This window comes from Schistocerca gregaria, chromosome 9 (assembly GCF_023897955.1).
Source record: "Schistocerca gregaria isolate iqSchGreg1 chromosome 9, iqSchGreg1.2, whole genome shotgun sequence".
Classification (NCBI taxonomy): domain Eukaryota; kingdom Metazoa; phylum Arthropoda; class Insecta; order Orthoptera; family Acrididae; genus Schistocerca; species Schistocerca gregaria.
Genome location: NC_064928.1, coordinates 177,524,318 through 177,549,589, shown reverse-complemented (window position 1 = coordinate 177,549,589; position 25,272 = coordinate 177,524,318). Strand labels below are relative to the sequence as shown.

The 25,272-nt window shown below is 43.3% G+C and overlaps 1 protein-coding gene across 2 annotated transcripts in view; it reads left to right on the top strand.

Annotated features, from left to right (window-relative positions):
• The window catches only part of LOC126291971 (speckle-type POZ protein-like), a 182,142-nt gene that overhangs the window by 148,440 nt on the left and 8,430 nt on the right, over positions 1 to 25,272 (top strand). The window contains exon 3 of one of the 2 annotated variants that reach the window (XM_049985724.1): positions 2,316 to 2,773. The exons of the other annotated variant lie outside the window; for it this stretch is intronic. Within the exon in view, the coding sequence (XP_049841681.1) occupies positions 2,316 to 2,773 (458 nt within the window). The remainder of the gene's footprint in view (positions 1 to 2,315; positions 2,774 to 25,272) is intronic. 2 annotated transcript variants of the gene reach the window in all.

The following is a 25,272-nucleotide window of genomic DNA, read 5'->3' as shown; positions in this document are numbered from 1 at the left end:
TGCCTGCCTGATTTTTTTTTCAACCAGAGCATTTCTCTGTTAGTTATCCTTCATATTGATATTTGTATATATTGTACAAGGTGTCCAATAAGTTCCTTTATTCCTATTGACTGTACAGTTTGGGAAATCTGAAAATAGCAGCTGAGGTGAGAAGTGGTTAACCACATAAAAAAGAATTGAAAATGAAAGTATTAATGCTGAATGAAGTCTGTGAATAAATTACCAGATAATGACATATAGCACTGAGTTGCAGCCTGCCATGTTTTGTTGGCACTGTTGCCAAATGCCACTTCTCACCCAAGAGATTTCCTGTGCTGTGCGATGTATTGTGCAGAGCACATAGGAGGAATGTGGTTTCTGATCTGCGGAATATGTCCGTTGTGTGCAAGAGTTAGAAAGGGATGCAGCACGTGTTATTATGTGGGCGGGGGGTGTCATCACGATAACTGTGCAGACTTTGTTTATTTGTAGGGTACGTGAATGGGAATTCTTGTTTGGATATATTGCAGATGTCATAAATACCCCTGCTCAAAGGCAAGGATGGAGATCCAGCATATTTTTACCTGTTCAGGAATTTGAGGCCACAGGATATGGTGTGGTTCAGCAAATCCTCAGCTCCATTGAAAGACCTGCACAAAACCCAGATCTTAACATACCAGAAAACACATCACAGGGAACAATCAAATTCCATGTGGCCCCACTTTTGTGCAAGAAAAATGAAGAATTGCTGGAAACTGTTGAGAAAATGCTTCAAAGCATAGCTCCTGAGGTGGTCCACAATATGGCTGAATTCACTAACACACACTTGTATGGTGGTGCTCGACCTGGAGGTAAGGCGGTTCAAATCCTAGTGGTGGAAAAAAATTTCGCTGTTAGTATTTGGCTGTCAAGGGGAGGAGAGTTGATGGTGTAAAGTTTCTGGTTCCCAGATTTGTGCCAATGTCCTGGTTTAAATACTAAACCTCTCTACAGTGTCTCATGAAGTGAGGGCACATGGCATTGTTGTTGGTGGTCTGTGCGTCAGGAAGAGACGTTACGCATGGTGGTCCCCATGGTGCTATTCACGAGGAGTAGGCTGTGTGCTGGCACCATGTTTTACCCTCTCTCTTCTATCGTCATCATCATCATCATTATCTAACACAAACGTTACATTACACTCCACACAGACACACAGGCCATACATGTAGTATTACAAACCCTTATAATGGAGCAGGTTGTAAATAAACAATCTAGCAGAATATGCCAAGGAGAACATAGACATGATTAGATCCCTGTACCATGTCGGTGCACTACAGATCTGCTAGCTACATCGTTCATATAAGCAAGCATTCCAATACACGGTATACAGCAAAATGTGATTCCTCACCTCATGGGGGTAATTATTTGCAGTCGCTGGGAAATGGTGCACTTGAGAAGGGAAGCTAAATGTATGCACAAGTGAAAATAGTAGCCACTTGAATTGTCTGCAAATTTCTGTTACAAAATTGGATTGCAGAAGTGCATTTAAACAGTAATGTGGAACCTGTAATCATATTCATTTTCACATTTCAGTAATTTTTAGAATACTTATTTCTTGGATAAATGGCCATCACAAATATAGCCTTAAGGTCTATTCTCCAGTAACTGCAGCACAATTTCAAATGTAACATAACACATTATGCCCTTTACTATGTGTAGGTGTGAATTCTGTAGACTGGTTGTTGTAATCATTATCATGGTTATCATCACAAATGTGGGAAATATTCAATACCTCTGATGACTCTGGTGTCTGCTCCCAACCCCTGGTTTTCTTTGTCTTCTTTCCCACCTACTCAGTGAAGCACCCACTTCACCACTAACATCAGACCATTTGAAGGAAAATTCATGCAACAATGCAGTGAATTGCAGGTTTTAATAACATATTCAGAAAAAATTTAATCAGCAGTAAATGCAATGTTCTTATTTTCTGTGTGATAAAAATGTGAAGAGTCTGGTCTGTTTTATTTAACTCATATTCACACATTCCACAGCTCAAATGACTGCTGTGATCTTGTTCGTATTTATTATTTACAGGAATCACAGTAATGGAGCAGTAGTCATAAGTAATGTTTATTCATAATATACCAAAGACAAGCAATTTACCTGCAGCACACTGTAACTCAACTCCTGTGTAGATAACTTCTATGATGGTATCTTGATTTATCCTAAGTGTGGCCTCCATTACCAAATGCAGCACCAAAAGTCACTTTCTGGTGCCTTTAGCTTTTAGCTTTGATGAAGCTGAACTGATTGTCATCAGGACTCAGGATTAATAAATGTAATTTTTGTGTTGACAGCTGCCTGCCATAGAGTCTGAACTGTTCAAAGTGGGTGAGGTGATGAGGAAGCAGATCCTACAAGGCTTCACCATACCTAAGGCTGCACAGTCAGACAAGCTGCTGCTGGAGAGTGAGGTGTTAGTGGTGAGCAGTGTTGTGGAGTCAGCTCCTGGGACCACCAATACTCTCAAGGACGATTTGGCAACACTGCTAAAGCTGAAGGAAGATGCCGATGTCACGCTGTTGGCCGGTTCCAGTAAAGTGTCGCTGATGGCACACTCGACGCTCCTGCGCGCACGCAGCCGAGTCTTTGCCTCCATGTTGAAGTCACCTGAGGTTGCCACTAAGTCAGGCCACATATTTCACATGCGAGAAGTGGAGCCACGTGAGGTCAAGGAGCTTCTTTGCTACATCTACACTGACCAGACTCCGTCACTCTCTGAGATGCCAGAGGAGTTGCTTGCCCTCGCCAACAGGTTTGATCTCTGAACACCGTAAATACAGCAGGATGTGTCACACGTTCAATTTTATGATACTTTATTGTTGCTGGGACTCCTGGACAGTGCATCAGATAGAGTAAATGAATTTCTGCCGTATACAGGGTGACGCACTTAAATGTTATTGTGCAAATATCTCTGGACAACAATAGATAATGAAAAATGACTTCCACAGGTATGAATGTAAGGCAGGAACACATAAAAGTAAATACTGTGAGACTTTCTAAAACGTAAGCAGATGCTCCTTATTATTTCTTATGCAATCAATAATGTGAAAAATCTCAGAAATAATGACATTGGTTTCAACACAATACATAAATTATATCCTGAGAAATTGCAAAATGAAGTTGTGCTGTCCCACATCATGAAATATGTATCCCCACTGATCTATGTTTTTGGCAGGAAACCCCATTATTACTTTTAGCCCTCATAATAACAGTGAAAGTAAGGTTACGTATGTCAATCGCATCACAATTATGAGCAACAGGTGGTTCACGCTTGCATCTCAAGATGTATAGTAGCAATACATTTCATTTATTTTGAGCATCAACCTTGTTTTGCAATTTATCAGGCTGTTATTTACATATTGTGATTTAAGTGACACCATTCTTTTTGTGATTTTTCATGTTATTCATTGGGAAAGAAATAATACGTGTTGTTCATTAAAGAAAAGTTTCTGTTGAAAGTAATATTTGCTTACATTTCAGAACCTCTCATAGTATTTATTTTCATTCCACGGAAAATTGTTTTTCAATATCTGTTTTCGTTCTGAAGATAATAGCACTGAAACATTTAAGTGGGCGAGCCTGTGTTTTACTGAGCTGTGATAGAAAGGAAGGAAGATCATGGTTCAGTGCCCTACTGATGGCAAGGTCTTTAGAGCTGGAGCACACTCATATCGAGGAAAGAAGGAAATTTGCCATCCAGTTTCAATATAATTATCCTATTATTCACAGTAAGCAATTGAGAGAAATCATAGAAAACCTAAATCTCTATGGCGAGACAGGGATTTGAACCTGAGATCCTTAGCAGCGAAACAGTAGTTAAGACATTGTGAAAATTAATGCCTGATGCTACCCATGATTATGAGAATGCGTGTAGCCTGTGGTCCACTGATAGAGACCAGCTAAACTTACATGTATCTGGGATACACATTAAGGTTCCAGTGTAAGACATATGAAAACCAACTAATAGAAATTACATGAACATAATACCACCAAATTGTGGATTTAATTTTGGCACAATTAACGCACATTATGTATGTTGGATTAAGAAAGATTCTGGGTCCATAAAACATGTAGTTCCAGTGTGTAGTCACATGTATTTGCCATAAAGAGGCTTATAACAATTCTGTTCTGGTAGTAAGGTCATATTGTTCAAAAAGCTCAGCATTAAATTATTAAATCTATTAAATAAGAGGTAGGCAGAAGACCTTTTGGAAAATGAGTAAGAAAAATGAAGGCTTTCCTTAAAAAAACTCAAAGCTAGCCCATACAGCCTAACTCGTCAAGAATAAATCTTCTCACTACCCTAGACTTGTTACCTGTTATCTCCGTAAATGGAAGCTGAGGTCATATTCATATTCCCTGGCCAACTTCACCAGAGCAAAGTAATGTATGCCTTGTCCAGACCCAAAGACTTTTCTATCTCAGATGTACTGATACTGACAAGGTATCTTTGCTTCAACAGGAATTCAATCTCCTGAAGGCTGAAGTTATAGTAGCAAGCATGGGCCATGGGCTAGGAAAGAGCAGTCGACTGAGCACAGTGTAGGTAGACGTGTGTGTGTGTGTGTGTGTGTGTGTGTGTGTGTCGAAAGTTAGCTCGGCTCTGTACCTTTTTGTCACCTTTATTCCTAAATAAATGATGAAAGTTAGAGTTATAAAAGTATGTGCATCCAATAACCTCAGCCAACTTTCAACTGGACTGACATTCTGCAGTGACAGACATCACATTTTTGTATAGCATCTCAAATCTATGTTTTTGTAGTTTTCTTCAACAATACCTTTGAAGTTGACATTCTGTTTGCTTCTTTGTCTTCCTCCTATTGGGATGTGTGCCTTATAATAATTTTCTCCTTGGTGGAGTGCTGAACCATAACCTTCCTGTATTTTACTGCAATATTTCAATGAAACACAGGCAATGGCTGTGACAACTTGGAAACACAGTTCAAGCATCTGCTACTAGTTGGCACAGGGAAAAAAAAAAAAAAAAAAAAAAAAATAGTTCAAATGGCTCTGAGCACTATGGGACTCAACATCTTAGGTCATAAGTCCCCTAGAACTTAGAACTACTTAAACCTAACTAACCTAAGGACATCACACACACCCATGCCTGAGGCAGGATTCGAACCTGCGACCGTAGCAGTCCCGCGGTTCCGGACTGCAGCGCCAGAACCGCACGGCTACCGCGGCCGGCTTGGCACAGCAGTTGCTGAAAAAATCCAGATGTTTGTGGAGGAAAATTCGAAAATCAAAATTTATAATTGTGCTAAAGGCACTGAAATGCAAGGTGGTGTTGGTGGGAAATTTAAAAGTGCAAGATTGTGCTGGTACGAAAGTTAAAAATGTTATATAGCCATGGAGACAGTACGCAAGTTGGCAGATTCGATTTTACACAGAGTACGCGAAGGAACTTGCTCCCCTTCCTGCAGCGGTGTACCCTAGGTCTCTAGAAGAGCGTAGCGTTCCGAAGGACTGGAAAGGGGCACAAGTCATCCCCGTTTTCAAGAATGGACGTCGAACAGATGTGCAGAACTATAGACCTATATCTCTAACGTCGATCAGTTGTAGAATTTTGGAACACGTTTTATGTTCGAGTATAATGACTTTTCTGGAGACTAGAAATCTACTCTGTAGGAAGCAGCATGGGTTTCGAAAAAGACGATTGTGTGAAACCCAGCTCGCGCTATTCTTCCATGAGACTCGGAGGGCCATAGACACGGGTTCCCAGGTAGATGCCATGTTTCCAGACTTCCGCAAGGCGTTCGATACAGTTCCCCACAGTCGTTTAATGAACAAAGTAAGAGCATATGGACTATCAGACCAATTGTGTGACTGGATTGAAGAGTTCCTAGTTAACAGAACACAGCATGTCATTCTCAATGGAGAGAAGTCTTCCGAAGTAAAAGTGATTTCAGGTGTGCCACAGGGGAGTGTCTTAGGGCTGTTGCTATTCACAGTATACGTAAATGACCTTGTGGATGACATCGGAAGTTCACTGAGGCTTTTTGCGGATGATGCTGTGGTGTATTGAGAGATTGTAACAATGGAAAATTGTACTGAAATGCAGGAGGCTCTGCGGCGAATTTACGCATGGTGGAGGGAATCGCAATTGAATCTCAATGTAGACAAGTGTAATGTTCTGCGAATACATAGAAAGAAAGATCCTTTATCATTTAGCTACAATATAGCAGGTCAGCAACTGGAAGCAGTTAAATCCATAAATTATCTGGAAGTAGGCATTAGCAGTGATTTAAAATGGAATGATCATATAAAGTTGATCGTCGGAAAAGCAGATGCCACACTGAGATTCATTGGAAGAATCCTAAGGAAATGCAATCCGAAAACAAAGGTAGTAGGGTACAGTACGCTTGTTCGCCCACTGCTTGAATACTGCTCAGCAGTGTGGGATCCCTACCAGATAGGGTTGATAGAAGAGAAAGAGAAGATCCAACAGAGAGCAGTGCACTTCATTACAGGATCATTTACTAATCGCGAAAGCGTTACAGAGATGATAGATAAACTCCAGTGGAAGACTCTGCAGGAGAGACGTTCAGTAGTTTGGTTCGGGCTTTTGTTGAAGTTTCGAGAACATCCTTCCCCGAGGAATCAAGCAGCACATTGCTCCCTCCTACGTATATCTCGCGAAGAGACCATGAGGATAAAATTAGAGAGATTAGAGCCCACACAGAAGCATACCGACAATCCTTCTTTCCATTAACAATACAAAACTGGAATAGAAGGGAGAACGGATAGAGGTACTCAGGGTACCCTCTGCCACACACTGTCAGGTGGCTTGCGGAGTATGGATGTAGATGTAGAACTGGTTATTTGTCAAACATAATTAAAGATATTAATAGTATTGGCATAACTCAGCACTAGTGATAAAACTCACTGGTTAAGCACCACTTGACTACCATTGTACTTCGATATTGAACTGCATTTGGTGTAAGGCACAATGGGTCCTAAAATTTACTAATGCCATATCCAAAATATACATAAGCACACGCTGCCCCCCCTTCACCCCACCCCCACCCCCAAACACATGCACACGCACACTAAAACAAACAAACACATACACACCCAAAATTATATGTCAAGTGTAGCAATGTTATTAGCTTGTCTCACCTAACAACTAAAACGTGGCTGTGTTCTCTCAAAATAAGTAAGTTCCATAATGCTATTTTCATGTCTAAATTGTGTCTAAATATGTGTGGCGACCATTGACCTCGAGTAACTGCCACCTACGAAGTGCAGAGGGAACAGTCTTTGGGATCTCTGGGTTCTTTGGTTCAGTCTGGTGGACTTCGGTTCCTATGTGCATGTTATGAATTGCTGTAGTGTTTTCCTTGTGTTTTGTGTAATTACTTGAACGTAATAAAAGTGCTTGATCATAATTGGAGTTTTCTGTGCGTGACCAGCCACTGCAGCCAGAAAACCCACATTGGTGACCCCAAGTCACGAAAAGACATTGCAATCGCTCATTGTGTATCACCGGTTTCATGCCAACAGACAATGTAGCAGCGTCCAGTTTTTCCAGGAGTGCAGGACACCGCAACCACAGAATGGACATTCGATTGTGAAGGGCAACACTTCACCCCGTGCACTACTAATACACCTGGAATGTTTGTATCTCTCTTGTTTGCTTCAACCAGCCAGATGACTCTAACTTCTGCCGGCACACCACACTGGGTGCTATACGCATCAGTGCGGACACTTTCTATGGCATTCTAAGCTTGACAGAACGCTCCTCCAGCACAAGATCCCCAGAAACCCCTCACCCGCGATTCTGCTGCACAACACGGACCACACAGCTATCTAGTTTTGGGGTCCACACAGCTATCTAGTTTTGGGGTCCACACACATGGCGGCCCACTTCTTAGAGCGGTCCGCCGTTTAATATCTCCCCCTCCGTGCTGATCGAAGGGACACATGCATCAACCGAGCCTGGCCATCCACGCACACCTCGATCAATGCACCATGCGCTATCACTCCTATCCGCCCTATCACTTGGCGCCCAATTGCAATTTCGTGGCTCTGCTCGAGATTTCGCGTGCATTGGCCGCTGATCCTTGTGTGCCGTGCTCATCGTGTGAACGTACAGATTTCTTGCCTACAAGGACTGGATATCACAGCTCGCCTGCACAGCTAATGGACGTCCAACGCAACACGTCACCTGTCACTGAGCCACAGTTTGCATCAGTGAACACAGTGCAGAATGCCCGTATGATACGTGCCTTTCCTACACCCCCGCAAGCACTGGTTCCTGGTCATTATCCAAAGCTGCCGCCATTACAACCGGACAACCCAGTGGCGTGGTTTACCTTGGTGGACAATATGTTGGACATACACGGTATTGCGGATGACAGCACTGGTTTTGTGTGTTCAATGAAGCACCTACATGACCACCCTGATCTGATCAGTGACTTGTTGCTGAATCCACCTGAGAGCAACAAATATGCCTCTGCCAGTGCACTACTCATCGAACGTCTTTCTCGTCTGCCAGCAGATAAGATTCACAGCATTATTTATGACAAGACATTAGGTGACAGAACCCCTTTACAGCTGTGGCGACACTTGCATGCACAGGTCAGTACCGGGATCTTGCCGAACTTAGCACTCTGGGCATTGTGCTTGGTGAAACTGCCGCAAGAACTACAATTACATTTTCTCCCACATACCACAACACCACTCGAGGATATACTGTGGCTGGCAGACCAGGCATACACCATTATTCGGCACCGCCACGCCTCTCCGCACAGCACAGCGCCTAATACTGCCGAGGTTCACAATCCTGTGAGTATACTTCCACTGTTGGGTGTTAGAGGCCGGGCACATGCGTATTGCGGAGAGAACACGGGACAAATTGGGGACAGCACATGGGACAACAGCCATCTGGCAGCCAAGATCGGGAATGCGACGAGCCGGCACCAGCCTCTTCCCACCCCAACCGGGCTAGCGCCTTCCCCTTGCCTGACGCTTTGGCTGGCGGGAGGAGTGCAGCTGACTCACGCATATGCTGGTTTCGCTCCTCTTACAGTGACGCCACTTGCAACTGCCATCCGCCCTGCGCATTCCCAAATGCCGCACATGGTCTGCAGTAGGCGCGACGGCTTGTGGATGCATGCAACGGCGGCTACAGATGTTGCAATCTGTCAGATCACCGACCTCATTAGGATGTCTGTGTGTCTTGGCTTTAGGTTTGTGCTGGTATTTTTCATCTATACCAGAGCACACACTAGTGTCGTACCTCCCACATTTACCGTAAAGAACACAACACCAGCCAAACTGTTCCTTCAAGCAGCAAATAAATTGCAACTTCGTGTTGATGGTTTGGCCGAGTTAACCTATTGCACTCGTACCTGGCAAACAGTTCATTTGGTCCTCCTACATGGCTGACGTAGAAGACCCAGTATTAGGCACTGACTTCCTTTTTCATTTCGGACTGTCTCCAGGCCTCCATTCGGCTGCTTTATCGCACCATACCTCGTCCACGCATTGCTTGTTCAGTCGCCTCCTCAGTCTCCCTCCCCCTTAGCTCCCCAATGATTTTGACACTGCTCTCATCGAGTGCTCTTCACTGGTTCACTGGCAGACAGCCTCACAACTTCCATTGCCCAGCTTCAGTCCGAGCACTCTGCAGTCGACGCTCTCCGCACTAACTTGCAATGCCGAACTGAACCGCGCTATATCATCAGCTACGCAAGCCCTCACAGAGGCATGATGCCTCATGCAACACCTGTCAACGCCATCTACATCTACATCTACATCCATACTCCGCAAGCCACCTGACGGTGTGTGGCGGAGGGTACCCTGAGTACCTCTATCGGTTCTCCCTTCTATTCCAGTCTCGTATTGTACGTGGAAAGAAGGATTGTCGGTATGCTTCTGTGTGGGCTCTAATCTCTCTGATTTTATCCTCATGGTCTCTTCGCGAGATATATGTAGGAGGGAGCAATATACTGCCCTCAGACACTGGAGACACACCACATGGAACTTTGTCACCACCGACGTGGACAGCTCCTCCAGCACATCAGGTTAGTGACTCTCACGTGCTACCGACTCCCATTCACGTTGCCCCTTGAGTGAATTTGCCAGCCCAGCTGAACGCTGTCACAAATGGCATGACACACAAATGTGGCAACAGACGGGCCACCAGTGCGTCATAAAGCATGCCGACTGCCGCCACATGAGCTACACCTCGCTAAGGCCACAGGGGAGGCACTTCTGCGGGCAGATATTGTTTGTCCGTCAGACAGTAACTGGTCTTTGCCCGTACATTTAGTTCCAAAAAAACTTTTTGGCGTCTAAGAATTTTGTTACATGCCTTATGGTCTGAAAAACGCGGCCCAAACTTGGCAATGTTTTATAGACTCACTGCATGTATTGTTATGCATACATTGATGACATACTCATTTTTTCCTCCTCTGACTCAGAACTAGAGCTCCACCTGGCCATGATGCATGACTTACTGAAACATAATGGAGTCTAGATCAGTAATTACAAGTCAGAACTCTGCTGCACTGCTGTCACTTTTCTGGGGTACACAGTCTCCTCTGAAAGTATATGCACCCGTCAGGAGTGAGTTGACTGCATTCGCTATCTACCTCTCACAGTGTCATTTCGTGAATTTTGCCAGTTTTTAGGATCTATCAATTTCTACCATCGTAACCTGCCGATGGTGGCAGCTATTCAAGCCCCTTTGACTGACGCATTGGCTGGAAATAAACGTCGGGCAAACACCGAGTACAGTGGTCTGTCAACATGGTGAGAGCTTTTGAAGACCTTAAATAAGTGTTTTGGTGTCACTCTCGCCCACCATTTTTCAGATGCCTGCATCTCTATTACAGCACGTTGGTGACACAACATGATGACTTGGTTTCCTTTCCAAAAAACTATCGACGGCTCAACGTAAATGGCCAGCATTTGACAGAGAATTACTTGTGGTTTATGAAGCTGTAAAATATTTCTGCTGACATCGAAGGAAGGAACATAACAATTTTCACAGACCGTCCTCCCCTCGCGGAAGCTATCCGTAATCCCGCTGTTGGCCTTCCCCCATGTAGGTTTCGGCAGATGGGCTTAATTTGCCAATACATGATAGAAATCCGTTACATCCAAGGTTGAGAAAACGTGGTGGCTGACTACCTATTACGTGTCACTGCAATTTCGTCCCCCATTAATTTTGATGAACAGCCCACGTACAGGACAATGATACTGAATTGCACAACCTCCTCTGACAGGACCCAGATACTTCCCTCCAGATCGTTTCCCACAACTTACCAGGCTCGGTCAAGCCACTGTGGTGCGATACGTCCTTGGGCACCGCCCGGCCTATCGCACATTGCATCACCAAGTATTTACTACAGTACATAACCTCTAACATCCTGGTGTTAAGGTTGCTATGTCCCTTGTTACAGAACACTCTGTGTGGCTGGGTGTGAAGAGGGATTGTCGCACTTGGGCTTTTGCTTGTGTACAGTGCCAGTGCAGCAAAGCCGGCAAACACACACAGCCCCGTTTAGGTTGATTCAGCATCCCAAAAGGCAGCTTCCGTCATGTGTATCTGGACACCATAGGACCGTTACCCTTGTTTGATGGTTTCGGTTATATCCTGTCTGTCACTGGCCGTGTTACACGTTGGGTGGAGGCAAAACCCCTGCAGGACATTACATTGACTTGACAGAAAATCCTAGGAAGTTCTGGTCTTACGTTAAATCAGTAACTGGCTCGAAACAGCATATCCAAACACTTCGGGATGATGATGGCATTGAAACAGAGGATGGCACGCGTAAAGCTGAAATACTAAATTCCTTCTTCCAAGCTGCTTCACAGAGGAAGACCGCCCTGCAGTTCCTTCTCTAAATCCTCGCACAAACGAAAAAATGGCTGACATCGAAATAAGTGTCCAAGGAATCGAAAAGCAACTGGAATCACTCAACAGAAGAAAGTCCACTGGACCTGATGCGATACCAATTCGATTCTACACAGAGTATGCGAAAGATCTTGCCCCCTTCAAACAGCCGTGTACCGCAAGTCTCTAGAGGAACAGAAGGTTCCAAATGATTGGAAAAGAGCATATGTAGTCCCAGTCTTCAAGAAGGGTCGTCGAGCAGATGCGCAAAACTATAGACCTATATCTCTGACGTCGATCTGTTGTAGAATTTTAGAACATGTTTTTTGCTCGAGTATCATGTCGTTTTTGGAAACCCAGAATCTACTCTGTAGGAATCAACATGGATTCCGGAAACAGTGATCGTGTGAGACCCAACTCACTTTATTTGTGCATGAAACCCAGAAAATATTAGATACAGGCTCCCAGGTAGATGCTATTTTTCTTGACTTCCGGAAGGCGTTCGATACAGTTGCACACTGTCGCCTGATAAACAAAGTAAGAGGGTACGGAATATCAGACCAGCTGTGTGGCTGGATTGAAGAGTTTTTAGCAAACAGAACACAGCATGTTGTTATCAATGGAGAGACGTCTACAGACGTTAAAGTGACCTCTGGTGTGCCACAGGGGAGTGTTATGGAACCATTGCTTTTCACAATATATATAAATGACCTAGTAGATAATTTCGGAAGTTCCATGTGGCTTTTCGCGCATGATGCTGTAGTATACAGAGAAGTTGCAGCATTAGAAAATTGTAGCGAAATGCAGGAAGATCTGCAGCGGATAGGCACTTGGTGCAGGGAGTGGCAACTGACCCTTAACATAGACAAATGTAATGTATTGTGAATACATAGAAAGAAGGATCCTTTATTGTATGATTATATGATAGCTGAACAAACACTGGTAGCAGTTACTTCTGTAAAATATGTGGAACGATTTGAAGTGGAATGATCGTAGAAAATTAATTGTTGGTAAGGCGGGTACCAGGTTGAGATTCATTGGGAAAGTCCTTAGAAAATGTAGTCCATCAACAAAGGAGGTGGCTTACAAAACACTCGTTCGACCTATATTTGAGTATTGCTCGTCAGTGTGGGATCCGTACCAGATCGGGTTGACGGAGATCCAAAGAAGAGCGGCACGTTTCGTCACAGGGTTATTTGGAAACTGTGATAGCGTTACGGACATTTTTAACAAACTCAAGTGGCAAACTCAGCAAGAGAGGCGCTCTGCATTGCGGTGTAGCTTGCTCACCAGGTTTCGAGAGGGTGCGTTTCTGGATGAGGTATCAAATATATTGCTTCCCCTTACTTACACCTACCGAGGAGATCACGAATGTAAAGAGAGGTAATGACAGTGGCACATAAAGTGCCCTCCGCCACACACCGTTGGGTGGATTGCGGAGTATAAATGTAGATGTAGATGTAGATGTAGATGTAGGACGCACATTCGTATCATCCCGGAAAGCTCTATTCAGCTGCTCTACATCCATCACCACCAGGGAAGGCAACTTGAATCCGTGCTGTTTAACAAACTCAGTGTACTCTATGGGGTGGATAGATTCTGCACTACGGCTTACCACTCACAGAGCAAAGGACTGGTCGAGCGGTGGCACAGGACCTTGAAAGCGGGCCTTATGTGCCAAAGTGGTGAGTGGTCCGATGCCGTTCCCTGGGTTATGTTACGAATATGCACGGCTTACAAGACAGACCTCCAGTCTTCACTTGCGGGGGTCCTGTATGGTGAGACCCTAGTTCTCCCTGCAGAGTTCGTCAACAACGAAGCAATTGTACGCCTGTACAACCTACCCACCCTAGTTGAGCTTGTCCGGACACACGTAGCTGCAATCCACACGTCTCCTCCATGCCTGCACACCCGTCCTCAGGTCTTTCTGCATTCGGCGCTGGACTCTTGCCAGTTCGTTATGTTACGGGATGACACAGTCAAACCAGTATTACAGCCACCTTGCTCTGGCCTGTATAAAGTAGTGGCTGTCGGCAAACAGTTTCCCTTGAATGTGTGAAACCAGCCTGGATGATGGAGGAATCTGTACCACACTCTCTCAAGTCAAGTGTACCTCTGTCAGGTGATGACTCCGAGCTCATACAGACTGCCCACTCCCCTGTGCCCCACCGTGATCATATGTACCCCGAGCCTACACCCATGGGCAGCTCAGTTGCGTGTGACGATACTCTACCCTTGTTTCACTCCGGCACTGCACATGACAATCCACAACCTCAGGCCCAATCATGTTGTGTGTGACATTAGCCCATCACAAGTGTCGGCAGGCAAAGCCCCCACAGAGTGTTCCAGTGTTTCTCCTGAACTAAATTATTTTTCTCCACCACCTCTGCTAGTGCCCCCTATGTCCACTGTCGACGAAATCTGCATCTCAATCAACACCTCTGAGTGTCCATGCTATGAGCTTTCCTTGCAGCTCCACGAGGAATCCATCTTTGTCCTCCACGTAGGGGACACTTCATGCAAGTCCACCCCCGTGTCACATATCACTATCCTGCGCACAGTCTCCATCCCCAATGGGGTGGATACGGCTGGCACAGCTGCGACATTCAGCACCGATGGGATGCTCAAGATTCGCATTCCCCTCTCCCCCTGTACTACGACACATACATCTTCCGTGCCAGACTAGTTCACGTGTGCAGGTCGACCAATCCGCCCCCCCCCCCCCCCCCCCCCACTGGATGGTGGACTATACCAATGCTAGTCCACTCTGCACAGACTCTTCGCACACGCCTCTACCAACCAGTGTGCATCCCACAACACCAATACACAGGAAGATGCCCATGTCCTTCCCCCAGTGCTCCACAGTCCTGGGGGGAAAGGGGGAGGGGGACCCTCAACCACAAGTAACTGCCACCTACGAAGTGCAGACTAAACAGTCTCCGGGGGTCTCATGGTTCTTTGGTTTGGTCTGGTGGACTTCAGTTGCAATGTGCATGTTGTGAATTTCTGTAGTGTTTTTCTTGTGTTTTATGTAATTACTCTGACTTAATAAAAGTGCCTGATCATAATTGGTTGGAGTTTTCTGTGCGTGGTCAGTCGCTACACCCAGAAAACTCACAAATGTATAGGTATTGGTATTTCGATTGGAGGCTATGTTACTTGTGGTACAAAAATCAAGCTATTATCAACTACTTTTTAGTAATGCTTTAACTCACCAAGCACCATTTTTGAGGCAAGGAAGACAATACATGAGACTAGAAAAATACAATCAATGTTATTGACTAACTAATAAAGGTTTCTGTTACGTTTGATCATACCCTGTGGTGCCATGGTTGTGTCCCAGCATTACATTTTCAAAAAACTTTGGACGATAAGTGCTACTAAGTTGTTGCAGTTTGATGAGATCATTTATGTGTTGTATTAATTAAACTACATATATTCTTCATATGCAATGAGAACTTCACTATGTACAAAATATAAGATGTAAACGTAACAAAACTTGAGTAAACGAGCTTCCAAAAAGAAACAGAAGTTCAAAATCTTAAAAGTTATTACTCATACTACATCATATTTAGAGTGCAAATCCCATGTTGCAGTACAAATGTAACTTAATTGTACTGTAAAATTTAAAAAAATAATAATTACATGTGGCTCACATTAATAGCATTACTAATCTAACTTAGGGTTCCAGAAGCACTTAATGATGAGCTTAGCTTCAGTAGTTGTATTAGCCATTAAAGTAACCTAAATTGTCTGCATTATTTATCAAAATAAGTAAAAATTTGCTGTATAACTTCATAAAACACATATGCCATTAACGTGATTAACTTACAGCTTAAAGTGTGATAATAGTTTGTTCTTTATACCAAAGCAAACAATGTTATTCTCTTGTTGTAATCATCTGTTTTATTTGTGAAAAACTGGTCTTAGTTGGAGTAACACTGACATCAAAGACAGACAACACAACAGTGACTTGTATCCTGTTGTGCAAAATGTTTGTGATCTTCTGCTGATAATGCTAACATGTAACCTCACATAACGGAGACTACGTAACACTGTGTAAAATAGCATTTTCAAAAGTTGTAATACAAATTCACATAAGTAAGGGGATGGGGGTTTTTATCCTTTCAAGTATCCACATTCAACTAATTTCAAAATCGGCCAAACATTATAGGGACTCAACATTAGAGTACAAAATGTTTGTTATCTTCAGCTGGTAATGCTAAAGCGTGCTACCACACAATGCAGACTCCGACATTTTGGCCCTAGAGTATTCACAGTTTTATAACAAATTACCCCTGTTGTAGCAAAATTGTAACAAATTACCCCATAAATCATTGTGTTACAGCAAAATTCTAAGTAGTTGTCCCATATGATAACAAAATTGTAACAGGTTACCCCATACGTAAACATTTTTACAAAATTTTTTATCACATTTCATCATATGTCATGAATACAATGTGGATACGGTTGGGGCAATTGTGGTCGGTTTGTTGGCTGACTACCACGACTTTGGATACTGTTGCAGCGCAGTGATGGCCAGTTAACAAATGATGACCGCCCTTATCTGAGCTACTGTTGTGGGTTAATGATGAGCAGTTGACATTGTGGCTACAGTTGACCTGGACACTGTTCTGGGGCACTGATTGTCAGTTCACAATGTGACTGCCATCATTCCAATCATTGTGATTACTGTCACTGCAATTGCTATAATTTCAGTGTTACACAACGATGTAACAACTTGCCCCTGTAATAGCAGAAATTGAGGCAAATTGCGTGTCTGTGTATGTGCGGATGGATATGTGTGTGTGTGTGTGTGTGTGTGTGTGTGTTTGTGCGTGTGCGACTGTACACCTGTCCTTTTTTTCCCCTAAGGGAAGTCTTTCCGCTCCCGGGATTGGAATGACTCCTTACCCTCTCCCTTAAAACCCACATCCTTTCATTTTTCCCTCTCCTTCCTTCCTTCCTGACGAAGCAACTGCCAGTTGCGAAAGCTCGTAATTCTGTGTGTGTGTGTTTGTGTGTTTTGTTCATGTGCCTGTCTGCCGGCGCTTTCCCGCTTGGTAAGTCTTGGAATCTTTGTACCCCATATATTTAAGCAGAATTGTAACAAATTCCATGTGTCACAGACTCAAAAAGGTTGACTCATGCTCAGTAAAGTCAAAAGTTGTTCCAGCAAGTAAATGTGATTAGTCAGTGAGATAAGACTAGCGAATGCCAGGAAATCAACAGTTGTTCCAACGAGTATAACACTGACATTCATTACATCGTGTGTGCCACTTGATATGCTATTCATGATATCAGGAGCCACATTCCCTTTACTATGACGTCGTCATGACAACACATGCTGTTCATCGACTGCTTGATGTCACAGTCTAAGATGCTGGCTACTTACTGATCGACTCTCTCATTTTAATGGCCATTAAAACTCTGCACTGATTGTAATGTTATATGGTCAATATCAGTGATCCACATTTGATGTCTCGGTAATGACATAGTAGAGGGTGCATGGGTGTGAAGCCATGGATAGGGGCGCCAAATTCATATTCTTGAGGAGAAAGAAACCTTGTTTCACAAAGTGCCTAGCATCCAGCGCAGGATGGTCTATCAATTACTCATACGATTTTGATGCGCATCCCTTTTGGTTTTTGAATGCACTCTGTAAGTTGATATCTGAATGAATTGTAAGCCGCACGGGGTAGCCGTGCGGTCTGAGGTGACTTGGTATGGTTTGCGCGGCTTCCCTCGTTGGAGGTTCGAATCCTCCCTCAGGCATGGGTAATGTGTTTTCCTTAGCGTAAGTTAGATTAAGTAGTGTGTAAGCCTAGGGACAAAAAAAAGTTTATAAGTTGATTTTTGAATACGTGCATAGTGTACTTGATGATTCTGTCAGCGGAATACTTGTCACATCTAGAAATTAACTTTCCTGCAGGCAAAAAGGGGACCGGGCTATACAAGCTGAGCGGTGTAAAGCTGAACAAGTGAATGCCAATCGCTGTCTGATTGTGTTGTTGTTTGGGTTTGCGCATGATCAGCGTTGTTATAATTATTAGGAAAATCCATAGATTCAGACTAAAAGAGTGGAAATAAACGACTATCAGGAATAACAGACAAGAAAAATTATATATTAGCTTCTCGGTGTATGCAGGAAAATGAAATTTTGTCAGAAGATTTTTGGCCACATCGCTACACTAGTAAGGATGAGTTGTACAGTCTCCGTCTAGCAGCCGCTTAAGTTTTATTCTGGAAGTAGCGCAGAAAATGGTTTGTACGAACATAACAACGCCTAACCGGAGAATAATCAGGGATAACTAAACCGGTGATTCTGGCAGGATTGTGAAGTTAATCGGCAAATAAGTTTTAACAAAGGCAGGAATAGTTCCATAATTAGCCATTACAAGATTATTTGTTAGAACGAGGAAGGAGAAGAAATGGGGACATCACACAAATTAGGGATGATTCCAAATTTATATAAAAATCTCGTACACTACTATTTTTCGATCTAGTGCTCGAGAAACTGGAGCGGATGAATGAAATGTGAAACTATTTTCTAACATAAAGCTTTTTTCTTGTAGTAGGGCTAATAGGCATTTTATGTTGGTCTTCATGAATTATATTCTGTCGTGTTATCAAAATGACCATTTGTGCCAAAACAGTGTCGTTTATTTGGTGTGTGTTTCAATTTCTGCTGTGTTAGAAAGGCCTATTTTGTTTTATGTAGCAGACGGTGACAAAATAGACGTAATCAGAGTTAGAAACCACACCAGTCTTGGGTACTATTTGTATTAAGAGCTTACGCAGTATTAGACAACGATATTTCGATTTTTCATGTAGCAAAACGTTTGACGAAATTTGATGAGGTAGTAGACTCGTTTTCAGACGGGAAAGCACGCTGATGGCTGGTGTGGCCGTGCGGTTCAAGGCGCTTCAGTCTGGAACCGCGTGACCACTACGGTCGCAGGTTCGAATCCTGCCTCAGGCATGGGTGTGTGTGATGTCCTTAGGTGAGTTAGGTTTAAGTAGTTCTAAGTTCTAGGGGACTGATGACCATAGATGTTAAGTCCCATAGTGCTCAGAGCCATTTGAACCATTTTTGAATGCACGCCATGTAAAGCTGTAACAAGATTAGAGAGAACACAATGCTAGGAGCTAAGGATCGAAGAAATGTGTACTGTATTGCTTGTATCTTGTCTTTACTGGTTTTATGTATCCTATATTTAATTTTATGTCACCCAAAACAGAAAGGTATTACCTAACAAGCAATAAAGAGTGCAAATTTTGTGAGGAGTTCTTGCTCTCCTGATCACAAATAATCCCATCCAGTATTAATTGCAAGATTTTTTAAAGTGGGGCAGGATGCCAAACCAGATGACTGGAAGCAGGAGAGGCACCACAGGACGTTTTAATTTCCACTGTCCTGAATATAGTTTTATGACATCCAGTACAAAATATACATGTTTCAATTTCACCAAGTGAAATACAGTGACGTACAATAAAAGAATGAGGTGTGAAGCGGGGTGGCACTGCACTCTGGCACACTTAAAACCAAATAACATGCCTTTACAAAATGAACATATTTTCGAAAATTCGATTTTTTTTGTCGTGTCTCAAACGCTTGAGGGAGGGGGAGATGGGAGGGAGGAGGGGGCGCCACTATCTTAGTATTTCCTCAGTTCGGAAATATCGTAGATCCGAGCCTGATGCGCAGAACAGTCTGTGTTATAGTGGGGAAGTCTGTAGTCTCAACATGACCCATGTTAACATTTAGTTATTTTGCTGTTTCCACTTTTTTTACTGCTCTCACATTAAATGAAAACAAAACAGATTTCTGTGGCCGGGAGCTATCAAGTGAATTAAAATACATTCATATAATTACGGAAGGCTTATACACGTTATTAGTTTCAGATTTTATTTTATTTCCATTTTTCTGACAGCCATGCATTAATCGCCTTGTAGAACAATGAAGTTATTTTTGTCGGTTTGCTAAAGATGTTTGGTATTTATTAATAGTGTTTAGTACCACACTATTGGCTAATTTCAACTGCTCACTGCATGTCAAGTGCACGTTTTCATCTTCTAGCACTTATGACATTATGCCATAATAAAGAATCAAAAATGTGTCAATACAGTACTGGTACTCCAAGAATATTTATGTCGTAGCCCACTTCATTGGGAATCTGGACATACGAATGTGCTCTTTATAAGTATGCACTTTAAGTGTGCCAGTTTAGTATGGTTCACAAAATTCCGATGCTCTTGGAGTATCCTCTGGTGTCTTTTTTTATGGCATAATGTAAGATCTTTTAATGTTTTACACATACAAACATATGGGCTTCCTTTGTTGTAGCAGCTGCCAAAGCATGGTGGCGCTTGTTACCTGGTGCTCTCTGACGACTACTGAAACGAACTTATTTATTATAGGTTGCGGGAAAATATTGTGAATGCTGGTTTGAAAAGTGGTACTTTTGAAAGTAAATTTCCTTTTACGCAAGTTGAACTATGTGCGAGAATGTACGATGAATTTCTTAAATCACAGAGCGTTTGATGATGAGCCATTTAGAAGTATTTCGAGCTCAGAAGATCAGACATTCATGTAGTTCTTAAGAGCAAGTTGATGTAGTGCTACAGCAAGCTCTCTGTCCTCTGCAGTAGTTAATTTATTTGTGGAAAACTTTGAGGACAAGTCACTTGACTAGGCTAAAAATTTTACCTGCGTACTTGTGCAATATATCTTAAAGTGTAACATGTGCAAAAAATACCAACATCATATGTAAAAGCTTAGCTTCTCTTGCAGCTTATTCTCATTAGAGACCAATATTATATGTGAAAGCTTTGCTTTCTTGTAGCAACACTATGTATATTAATTTAAAACATTAACTTTTCCTTTTTGTGTATCTGCGCTACTTAACAGTGATATTGCTATTAGCTGACTACATCACAAGTCCTGTGGTCTGAATATTCACTGTCATCAGCTGGCGGGATCACGTGACATGAGCTATGACTGGCTTACAAAAGCGCATCGAAATCTCGATTACAATGGTTCGGAAAGTAACGTGCGGTGTTTGGTGGAGTTCGAATTTATACGTTCGTAATACGGAAATATGCAGAGTACACGTTGCTGTACATCAAAAATCTTTCCAAAAGGAGTTTTCTTCCCCGTGTTTCGTTTTCTAAAGGGTCGGGAAATTTTACACCCGTGTATAAAAACATAACCATTCAAGGGATTGATAAGTTTATAGTTCCGAGGGACAATATACTGTCTCTTAATAACACAGAAAAAGTGTATTTTCATCCAGGAGAAAGTGTATTGTTAACTGGGAAATATGGGAAATTTTTTTTCCTTGTCTGCGTATACACCCTGTAAATGACATGGCGGCTTTCACTGGTGACACGGCCCCTGGTGGGGTAGAATAAAGGTGTGACAGCACTGGAATAGGAAGTGCTGGGTGGGTGGATTGGGCAGGTCTTCTTGCTCCTGGATCTTCCACAGGGATATTATTGTTGTAGCAAGTGGTTGGGATCAGGAGTGGCATAGGAACGGACTAAGATCTTATGGAGGTTGGGTGGGCAACGGAAACCACTTATAGGAGGGGTGGGATGTATCTCCTCACCCACCCAAACCTCCATAACATCTTAGATCACCACTATGCTGCTCACATTCCCAACCCCTTGCCACAAGGATCATATTCGTGTGGAAGACGCAGGAGCAATACCTGTCCATTTCCACCCACCCAGAACTTCCTATTCCAGTGCTGTCATATATTTATCCTATCCCATCAGGGGCTGGGCCACCTGTGAAAGCAGCCATGTCATTTACCAGCTCTGCTGTAATCATTGCTCAAGTTCTTATATTGGTATGACTACCAACTGGCTGTCCACTATGATGAACAGTCACTACCAAACTGTGGACAAGTACAGAATAGATCACCCTGTGACACAACATGCAGCTGAACATTACATGCTTCATTTTAATGGTTGCTTCACTGCCCGGGCCATCTGGATCCTCCCCTCCATGACCAGCTTTCTGGATTGTGCAAGTGGGAGTTATCCTTAAAACACATTCTCTGCACCTGTTAATTATCCTAGCCTCAAGCTATGGTAACATACTGTCCCTACACCCTCCATTCAACTGTTTCCAACCTCTCTGTCCTACCTGTCGTCTCCCTCCTCCACAACCTCCTGACACTGTGCATGTTGGCATTCTAGGCTGTGCATACTCCACCAGACAACATTCCTCTTCCTCCCAACCTGTACACTACTATTTTTACCCCTTCCCTGCCATCTTCAAATTGTTTCTTGCATCCCACATGATAGTTGCATTCCAGTCAAGCAGCTGGAGTTGGGGAGTATGTGTGTGTGTGTGTGTGTGTGTGTGTGTGTGTGTGTGTGTGTGTGTGTGCATGAGGTGTTCTTGCTTGTGTGTAAGAATGACGTGTGTTTTTCTTCTGCTGATGGGACCATTCTTCTCCATGTTTACCGTGCTTTGGTCATGTACTGATTAGATTACAGTAGTCAGGTTTATGACACAGCAGCTCCTTCCACTCTGCAACTACTTGACCCTGTTCACCATTGTGGGGTGCGTCTGGCTATTTTTGCCTTTCCACACTAGTCCCATTGACAGTCTCGTCACAGGAGCAGGGATTCCCCTCTACAAATACAACAGGGCCATCTTCAGTTCCTTACGCAATCGCTCATGTACCCTGTCCTCTTTGCAAACAAGGGATATCTCCCTCTTCATAATTGACCATAGGAGGGCGTGCCATTTGGCACGCAAACCACTTCCTTCTGTCGGGACCTCTGTATCGCTTCACCGGGAGGCACTCTGTGGATTTTCTCTTCTCCCTCCCCTGCCCCCTGCCCCCCTAGACCATGGATTAGGACCAACCTATTCCAGGATCGTAAAGTCTGTTGCCCCTGTGGTTTTCTGGCGTCTTGTGTTTGCCATCCCTGCAGAGTTCCAGGGTGCCACCATCTTCTACACTGATGGTTCCAAGTCAGTTGATAAGGTGGATACACTTTCACATCTCCTACTGTACCATTTAGTGCACTCACAGCAGTGTTTCTATCCAGTTAAAGAGACCAGCATTTTGTTTCTCAGGTCTCCCTCCACAGCATTTTAATTTGTTCCAACCCAATGAGCAGCCTGCAGGCTATTGACTGATACTACTCTTGCCACCTCATGGTCTCCGCTATCCATGACCTTGTCCCTGCCCTTGGCCGTACCACCTGCTCAGTTGTCTTTCGCTGGGTCCCAAGTCATATGAGCATCCCAGGGAATGAACCGGGGCTAGAGAAGCAGGTAGCAGATACTTAGCCCCATTCCATTTCATGATTCCAGCTGCAGATTTACGTTAAACATCTATTTGCCCAAAAATAGAATGACATCTGGTGCTCATAGTAATAAACTCCACACGATTGAGGAGTCTACTGTAGTTTGGAATTCTTGCTTCAGCTCCTCATGATGGAATCCACTGTTTTATGCCGTCTATGCATTGGTTGTACCAGGCTCACCTACTGTGTGTAACGAACCACCCCAGAATGTAGTTGTGGAGTCAGGCTGACACTAGCCCACATCTTGGTGGAATGTCCCCTTCATTTGGCCCTTCGTGCAAAGTACAGTCTTCCAGATTTCTTAAATTTAATGCTAGCAGATGATTCATGGGTGGTTAAACTGGTCCTCAGTTTCCTCAGTGAAAGAGGTTTTTATTCCAGATGTAAGATTTTGCTTTACTCCTGGAGCAGAGGCATAGTGATTGGGATCTCTCTTATCTCTCTTCCCGTCTTCTCAGTCTGGGACACTGTGACCACTCCTCCGTGGAAAGACTGCCTTTTTTTTTTGCATTTGCTTTCACCTTTTGTGCCTTTTACTGTGTGTGTTTTAACTTCATTATTTTATGATTTGGCTCCCGTGACTGGATCAGGTTTCGAGAGGATGTGTTTCTGGATGAGGTATTGAATATATTGCTTCCCCTACTTATACCTCCCGAGGAGATCACGAATGTAAAATTAGAGATTCGAGCGTGCACGGAGGCTTTCCGGCAGTGGTTCTTCCCGCGAACCATATGTGGCTGGAACAGGAAAGGGAGGTAATGACAGTGGCACGTTAAGTGCCCTCTGCCACACACCATTGGGTGGCTTGCGGAGTATAAATGTAGATGTAGATGTGAAGATCAGTCTGGACCCTCTTTCTTCTGTGAGTAATTTCGGAATCGTGGGACTGATCACCTCGCCGTTTGGTCCCATAAACCCCCTCAATTAACCAATCAATAGTCAATCTTCTACTGATGAAGGGAGTGGCTGAAAGCTTTATTTAACTTTCTTTAAATTGTGCCCATCTGCAACTTAATATGACTTCTCTACAATAAGTAGTAATCTATCATTATACAGGGTGAATCATAATTAATGGCCTAAACATGTACAGTTGATAGTACACAATACTAGAAGCAAAGAAGTCTTAGTAAACATAGGGACAAAAATGCATACCTTAAGAGCTATGAGCAATTTTGCATCTTTGATACTGTGAAGCAAATCTCATCTACTGCAAGCTCTTTTCTTTCTATATTTTGGGAAGTGTTAACATGGACCAAACAACAAGAAAAGTCCAGTAAACATGTGCTCTAAACTGCATACCTTAAAAGTTACGAGCACTTCTTCATTAGAAGAGTTGTGTTCCAAAGTACTGAAGATGAAAAAAGTGCTCATAGCTCTTAAGGAATGCATTTTAAGAGTACGTGTTTACTAGACTTTTTTTTCTTGTTTTGCTCCATATTATTACTTCCCAAAATATGGAAAGCAAAGAGCTTGCAGTAGAAGAGATTTGCTTCACAGTATCAAAGATGAAAGACTGCTCATAGCTCTTAAGGTATGTCATCCCATACAATTGATCACAGATTAGCCACAGCCACATTAGGAAGCTAATGCCATATGTATAGGCTGCTGTTAACTTCGCAAGGCAAATGGCTGCTATGGGTTATTGCCATGACCAGGATGCATGGGTTGCTGATAAGTGGTGTATTCCGCAATTAATCGTGTTTCTGCACTAACACGGATGACTGTAATCGTGTATGACTGTGACCTGGGGAGAGGTCCTATTCTTCGAATTTTTTGGAGGAGCACTGCGGTCTTATTCCTGGTTTCATGATTTGGGGAACTCGACTGGTAGTTATTGAGGGAACTGTGATGGTGTTATGGTATGTCATGGGCACGCTACATTCTCATGTGTTACCTCTTGTGCGTGCACGTGTCTGTGCATGTTTGATACATGAAGTGAAGGAATCATAATATTTTCAATATTTTGATTGTCACCTTGAAATTTCAAGGTCTGACACTGAAATTCTGTGATGGTAATAGGTCTTATGTGTTAATTCTCGTGACACATTTTTCTCAACAATGGATGACTTATA